The following is an 8,033-nucleotide window of genomic DNA, read 5'->3' on the forward strand; positions in this document are numbered from 1 at the left end:
ATCAGTTAAAGATTCATATTTATATCATTACATATATAAAAAAATTTATAAATATTATATCATATAAAAGAAATAATGTACAATCAACCACTTTTTTTTTCTCAAATGGACCAGGTAAAACCCAGATAAATAAATGATTTCTACAAAAAGCCACAGCTGGAACAAACCCCTATAAAATAATTATTATACTAATAATAGTATCATTGTTTTTGTTTTATAAAACGTTTTAAAAAATATATAAATACCAACCACACAACACATCCAGCCTTATGCAACATGTTCTGTTTCTTTAAAATCTTTATGTTTAAAAAGCACATTTGTTTTAAGAAAAAAAAAAAAAAAATCTGATTCCAAATATTTACAGAGTATATGATGTATACAATAGTAGGAACACTCGGTCATGTTGTATAGTCAAATTTATAAAATATTTTATTTCGTTTTTTTTAATATATATAAAAAAATGCTAAATGCATAAAGAAGAAAACAAAAATGAAATTCATAACATATCGAATATATTCATATATATATATATATATATATATATATATATATATATATATATATATATATATATCTCGAAATAATTATACAAAAATAATAAAAATTAAAAAATCAAGAATAATAAGAAGCACTAAAAATCGTTTGCCTGTTTAGAGAAAAAAAAGTGCTGAAGTGAAGAAATATCGCCCTCTCATTTATACACTATTTACATCCTGTCCCATTATTATTATTATTAATATTATTATTATTATTAATATTATTATTATTATAACCTGCCAATAGCTCATTTCGAATAATAATAATAATAATAATAATAATAATAATAATAATAATAATAATGTGGACAATTTTTTTGTATTTAAAATGCTCACAACACTGTAACAGTTTTCTGCAAAGGAAAGAAGGAAATGGGAAAGCAGCCCTGCACGCGCGGATTTGTGTGTGTGTGTGTGTGTGTGTGTGTGTGTGTGTGTGTGTGTGTGTGTGTGTGTGTGTGTTTCCAAGTTAACCCTCTGTCACAGTGATGCATGTTTGTCTCCGCACAGTATATCCTGCTGTAGTTTTGTTCACACTCCGGTTTCTGTCTGTCTTTCTTTCTTTCTTACTTTCTTTTTTATCTTTCTCTCACTCACTCCATCATCACTGCACGCTTTGCGTTTTGAGCTCGAGCATGGCCTCCTCGCCCGCGAGCGCGCCGAGCACCCCGGGCGGCGTCATCCTCTTCTCCTTCTGCCGCCGGTTGCAGAACCACACGCGCACTACCTCCTTCTCGAGGTGCAGGCTGTCCGCCAGGCTCGTGATCTCCGCCGCCGCCGGCTTCGGACACTTCAGGAAGTGGCTCTCGAGCGCGCCCTTCACGCTCACCTCGATCGACGTGCGCTTCTTGCGCTTCCGCCCCTGCGCCGCGAGCTTGTCCAGGCCGCTGCCACCGCCGCCGCCGCCGCTCGCGCTGCAGTCCGCCTCCTCGAGCCACTTGCTGAGCAGCGGTTTGAGCTTGCACATGTTCTTGAAGCTCAGCTGCAGCGCCTCGAACCGGCAGATGGTCGTCTGCGAGAACACGTTGCCGTAGAGCGTGCCGAGCGCGAGCCCGACGTCCGCCTGCGTGAAGCCGAGCTTGATGCGCCGCTGCTTGAACTGCTTGGCGAAGTGCTCCAGGTCGTCCGACGTCGGCGTTGCGTCCTCGTCCGACGCCGGCGACTCATGCAGACTCCGGTGGTGCTGATGGTGCTCGCGCACGTGCGGACTGTGGTGATGTGGCGGTGGATCGTGCTCGTGCTCTTGGCGGTGCTGGTGGTGCGCCTGTACGCCCGGCACGAGCCCGCTGAGCGCTCCGAACCCACCCGTGTACGCGAGGCTCTGCTGCCCGGACGCCCCCGCGCCAACGCCAGGCAGGTGAGACGCCGCCGTGCCGCTCGCGTTCCTCCACGCGCGCGCCGTGTCCTCTTCGTGATGCTGCTGGTGGTGATGATGATGGTGGTGGTGATGAGGGTGATGATGGGCATGATGAGGATGATGAAGCATGTGCTGTAAGTTGCCACTGCTTGAGCTGTTGGTATTGTTGTTGTTATCGTCGCTGTTGTCGGTGTCCTCGTGCATCTCGTCCCCGGTCCCTCGGATCGTGGGCTTGATGTCGGCCGACGTCCACGCGGCTTCTTCCGCACTTCCTCCTGCACTTCCACCTCCTCCACCTCCACCTCCTAATCCCGTTCTGCCGCCGTGAGAGAGCGCCGCCGCGAGCCACTGGTGCGCGTGACCCACGCCGCCGTTATTCTGCAGCGCGAACTCGCTCTGCAGCAGCGCGGCGGCGTGCGCGTGCCTGTACGCCGGACCAGGAGCCGCGTGCTGCTGCATGCCGCCGGGATCCGCGTGCGCCGGCGCGCTCGCGCTGAGCAGACTGTAGTGCGCGGCGGCGGAGGCTGTCGCGGCCATGAGGAGCAGCGCGAGACTGAAACGCAGCGAACGGCGGAGACGGAGGTATAACACACACACACACACACACACACACACACACACACTTTCTCTCTCTCTCTCTCACACACACACACACACACACACACACATACAAATATTTTTAACCTAAGCCCCGCCTCCGAAATTTGCTGATTTGTTACCAGATGTGCCTTTATTGCAAAGGTCTCTCTATCAGTGTGTCTCTCCCCTTATGTCTCTCTCTGCCTCTCATGTCTCTCGCACTCTTCCCTCACTCTTCCTCTCTGGCTCTAACTGCCACTTTCTTCCCTTCTGCTATTCTGTTTCTCATTCTGCCTTTTCTTCTGTCTGCTTCTCGATTTCTCATCTTGAATATCTGTCTATTCTCCCTGTCTATTCTATTGTAATTCCACCCTTTCTCCTGATGTCTAGACACTGAACTGAACTAGTGAAGAAATTCAAAAAGTCTTTCCTTCTTTATGAATATCCTCATTGTGTATTTGTTTGCAACACGGTTAAAGATTGCTGAAGTCACAGGTGACAGATTTCCTTTCTACTGTTTTTATTGTTTTTTTGTTTTTTTTTTACCTTTTCTGTATGTCCTTTCTATAGTTAATGCACATCAGTAATCCAAATTAAGAGATAGAGGAGAGAAAGAGAGAGATTATGGGTTGTGAGTGTAGATTATATTTTTACCTGTTTCTAAAAAAGTCGATAAATGATCTTGAAATTAGGATTTATTAGCGTTTCGAGGAAAGCACGAGAAAATGAGGACAGAGAGGACGACTTTGAAACCAAAACAGTAAAAGCCGTGATAACATATATAATATGGACATGACATACATGATACATGATCAATGCAAATAATGAAGACATCTCAAGAGCTTTATTCGATGTTAAAACCAAACCTCAGAACGAGAAAATAATCGGAATGTACATAATTTTTCGAGTTGTACATACAATGTACATATTCCATACTGTAAATTTATATATCCCACATTACACATCCTGAGCTATTAAGAGATGTACCAGTTCCAGTTGGATTCTACCTTATAAAGATTTCAGATGATGGACTGAGGATAAACAACCTTTTAATCAATACTCAAAATAACATTCTACACACGCTGTTTCTACATCATTGAACATTTAAAGACATGGAGGAGTCGGTGTTGAATTTATAATGATCTCAGACGTTGAGCTAATTTATGAGTTGCTCAGGAGCTCCTCTTTCCACAACTCCAGCTGACTGTAGATGACTGTAGAAAGGACATTACTCATAACCACATACTCCGGTGCTCATGATATTTCTCACTCTCTGGTGTAATGTTTTAATGATTTATAATCACATTCTTGGTGTCACTCAAATGTGGATGGGTTTCCCTTTTGAGTCTGGTTCCTTTTAATGTTTTTTCCTCATACCATCTAAGGGAGTTTTTTACATTCTTGCCTGCTCAGTGTAAGTGAATGTTGTGCTATAATTCTGACATTTTGTAAACCTGCTTAGAGACAATGTCCTTTGTAAAAAGCTCTATAGAAATGAATCCAAACTGAATTGAATATTAGACACATCCTGCATTGACCAGGCATAACATTTTGACATTAGAACATTATGATCGGTGATGTGAAGTACACAAAATTGATGTGTTAGAAGCAGGAAAAATGGGAAAATGTAAGGATATAAGTGAGTTTGACAAGTACCAAATTGTGATGGCTAGACGTCTGGGTCAGAGCATCTCCAAAACTGCAGCTCTTGTGGGATGTTCCCAGTCTCCACCGGGCAGTTTCTATCAAAAGTGGTCCAAGGAAGCAATAGTGGTGAACCGGCAACAGGGTCATGGGTGGCCAAGGCTCACTATTGCATGTGGGGAGAGGAGACGTGTGGTCCGATGCAACAGACGAGCTACTGGAGCTCAAATTGCTAAAAAAGTTAATGCTGTTGATGTTAAATATGTAAAATAAGTTCTATCTATCTATCTATCTATCTATCTATCTATCTATCTATCTATCTATCTATCTATCTATCTATCTATCTGTCTGTCTGTCTGTCTGTCTGTCTGTCTGCCTGCCTGCCTGCCTGCCTGCCTGTCTGTCTGTCTGTCTGTCTGTCTGTAGATAGTGGTTTACATTGAATTGCATACAAAATGACAATGCAAGACGTCTGGTCAATAAACGAAGTCAAACGACTTGGTTCTGAACGGAAGGCTACAGTCACGCAACCATTCTTTACAACCGTGGGGAGCGCAACACGTCAAACAAGTCCCATCAGGTCTATCTTTTGTCAGCCCAGAACAGAAATTTGAGGCTTTTTTGGATAACCATTAAATAAAATCTTGCTGAAGCTGTGTCTTCTCTAGCCTCATTTATATACTGTACTGAAAGCCAGATTGAAATATAGAAAGAGAGAACACACACACACACACACACACACACACACACAGAGTGAAGTTCAGGTGGTCAGTGTGTGTGTGTGCATGTGTGTGTGTGTGTGTGTGTGTGTGTGTGTGTGTGTGTGTGTGTGTGTGTGCATGTGTGCATGTGTGTGTGTGTGTGTGTGTGTGTGTGTGTGTGTGTGTGTGTTAGCAGGCTGCAGGTGCCTCAGACTGACCAGCTGTCCGTGTCCGTGTCCGTGCTGAAAGCAAAAGCACACCGCATTATTATATCTTCCCCCTCCGTACATTTCTTTATCAACTCCAGGGGTTGCTATAGAGACCAGCTGAGGGAATGGGTAAGGGTAAATCAAACAGTGCCCCCCCCTGTAACCCCCCTGTGGGGCATCTGAGAGCCTACTTACATCAGCTTTCAAGCGGACAAAGCACCGAGTAAGAGAGGAGAGAATGGAAGAAGACAGACTAAGTGTGTAAGAGTGTGAGTGTGTGTAAAGGTGGTAGGATGGAGGCAGGGCTGGAATGGGGGGCATTCTGGTTTCAGAGCTTCTCCCTATTGTCATATTAAATGAAACAGGCATGTGTTAAACAAAAACACTAAACTCTGTCGACGAAGCTACGAGCATTGAATGATTCTTTTGCAGAAATGTTATTCTATTTATTAACATCAGAGCACGATATGGTTATATTTCAGAGTTGGAATCAAGACACTATTAAGCTTTTATTCAAAAAATGTTTTGTATTAACGTCAACTCATACACACAATCTACACTGGCTCCAGCGTCTGTAGTTCTCATAACAGTCTGTAAGTTAATTAATCAAGTACAAAGAATTTACAGAGAGATTGGTGAGGGCTGGAATATCACAAATTATCTTATGCCTTTCATTAATACATTTAGAAATTAAATCAATGGCACAGGGTGTGCTAGGTTCTAGACATTTGGAGGCCCTAGGCAAAATCTAAAGGCCCCTCGGCCTTCTTCCCTCCACCTTTCAGAATAAATAAAACGCGCTTGAAACAAATATAATTTATAACCTTTTTATTTATACAAAACCTGTTATCAATATTTTTTTAATATTTACATAAATATGCATAGTAATTAAACTTTAACTAAGGTCAACACATAAAAAAAAGAAAACAATTAAACGTTAACGCGACTAGCCCTTATTATTATTATTCCTTGGCTATGGCCACCTAGCTGCGATAGCTATTTTTATTTACAGACTTTTTCTTCAGTATTTTAAAAGGCAGCTCCAGACGCAATGTCACTGTAAAGTCGATCAGCTCAGATTCAAAGCGTCAAACATATGCAAATTTAAAGACTAAACCGGCTGCAAATTATGATCCATTTTCAAAGGGTGCTGATGTTCATCTGTGGTTTTCACCATACACATGCATTCAGAGGGTTAGGACTCACATTTTAACAGTGATATGAACTGGTTCCACTTCAGGTGAGAGACGGTTATTTTATATCCACTGGACAAAGAGCTTTGTCTTGTGCAGCATCTTGATTGGTGAACTAGTGTGTACGATTTTTACAGTTATGGAGGCCATGCTTCCAAGCCTGAGCCATGGTTATTGCCCACTCTGTCTATACTGTATCTAGCATCGACCCTACAATGGCACAATGCAATAGTATAAGAGGAATAAAACACTCTGGGAAGTCTGGAGCAAAGGTCATTGTTGTATGGCTTGTCTCTGTATTTGATAAACATCTAAAAGATTTGTATGATTTTTTTAAACAATTGGTGACAATAAATGAACGTACAGCTATAAAGCTGTAGCATCAAGTCCTGTACGTTCCAAGGTGAGGTCTCCATGGATCTACTTTGCTAATCCATGGCATCCCACAGATGCTCGGTTTAGATCTGGGTGATTTTCAAGCCAAGCGAACACCTTGAACTCTTTCTCATGACCCTCAAACCAGGAATGATTTTCCAGTGTATATGAGCAGGGAGCAGTTGCCTGCCATTAAAGTCCACTGCTGTTAGTAAATACCACAACAATGACAGATGGTACATGTCAAAACAACATTCATATGAATGCCGTATTCTGTCTCTTCCCCAGATAAGTGACGATCACACACTTATTCAGCCTGATGATGTCACCAGACCACCTTTTTCCATTGCTGCATTGACCAGTTGCCTACTGTACGAGCTTTTAGTGGTGGACTGGGAGCAGCATGAGCACTCTGACTGGTTTGCGACTGTTTACTTGCTGCATGACGTATCTCACCACTTGGCAGGTGCCATTGTAACTAGATAATCAGTGTTATTTACTTTACCAGTCAGTAGATTTTATGTTGTATTTCAGGTGCTATATTGTTGTGAGGTCAGGTATGTCGGAAAACTCAGGTGGATGATGCCTCGTTTCCAGACTTGGAATTCAGAGCAGAATGACTTTTCTTGCCTGGGTAAGACTACATGAACACAGTATGGTGCTGTAAAAGCTCCTGGCTAAACTCTCTTGCATTGTAGAACACTACTTTGACATACCATGCACTGTTTACACTGATCATGACATTATACCATTCTGACCGGTGTGTGAATAACATCTCTTTAACATGACACCTTTTAATGGGTGAAACATATTAGGCAGCAAATTAACATTTTGTACTCAAAGTTGTTACGCTAGAAGCAGAACAATTAGCAAGGATTTGAGTGAGTTCAACCAAATTGACAACTGGGTCAGAGGATCTCCAAAACTGAAGATCTTGTGGGCTGTTCCCAGTCTGCAGTTGTCAGTATCTATCACAAGTGGTCCGAGGAAGAAACAGTGGTGAACCGGCGACAGGGTCATGGGTGGCCGAGGCTCATTGATGCACGTGGGGAGCGATGGCTGGACTGTGTGGTTTGATCCAACAGACAAACTCCTGTAGCTCAAATCGCTGAAGAACTGTTTTAACAGCAAGAGGGGGACCAACACAACATTAGGCAGATGGTCCAAATGATATGCCTGATTCTTTCCAAACACCACAGACCAATCTAACAGTGCTGTTTTAATGTAAATAGGTCTGATTGCTAAAATGTATTTATGAGTACGTTTTACTTTATTATTCCTTTTCAAAACCCTTCTTTCTAACTATTATGCAAATAAGGCCACGGGTGTTGTTAAAAGTTTGATTCAGGAGTTTCTTCTTCTTCTTCTGAATGTTCTGCTTGCTTGCTGCAACTTAAGTGCAGTAACGAATTACATTCAGTTGAATGAATACAGTTAAC

At 42.5% G+C, this 8,033-nt stretch overlaps 1 protein-coding gene across 1 annotated transcript; it reads right to left on the reverse strand.

The window, feature by feature from the left end:
- Nucleotides 1–819: 819 nt before the first annotated feature.
- pou3f2b (POU class 3 homeobox 2b) lies at nucleotides 820–2,501 on the reverse strand. Its single transcript, XM_046876797.1, has one exon. The coding sequence runs from the start codon at nucleotides 2,428–2,430 to the stop codon at nucleotides 1,141–1,143; it is 1,290 nt and encodes a 429-aa protein (XP_046732753.1). The 5' UTR covers nucleotides 2,431–2,501; the 3' UTR covers nucleotides 820–1,140.
- Between the last annotated feature and the right edge of the window lie 5,532 nt (nucleotides 2,502–8,033).

The sequence above is a fragment of the Silurus meridionalis genome, chromosome 20 (assembly GCF_014805685.1).
Source record: "Silurus meridionalis isolate SWU-2019-XX chromosome 20, ASM1480568v1, whole genome shotgun sequence".
Classification (NCBI taxonomy): Eukaryota; Metazoa; Chordata; class Actinopteri; order Siluriformes; family Siluridae; genus Silurus; species Silurus meridionalis.

What these genes read in the sequence shown, in the direction of transcription:
- pou3f2b (XM_046876797.1), bottom strand. Translation starts at nt 2,430, where the DNA reads ATGGCCGCGACAGCCTCCGCCGCCGCGCACTACAGTCTGCTCAGCGCG.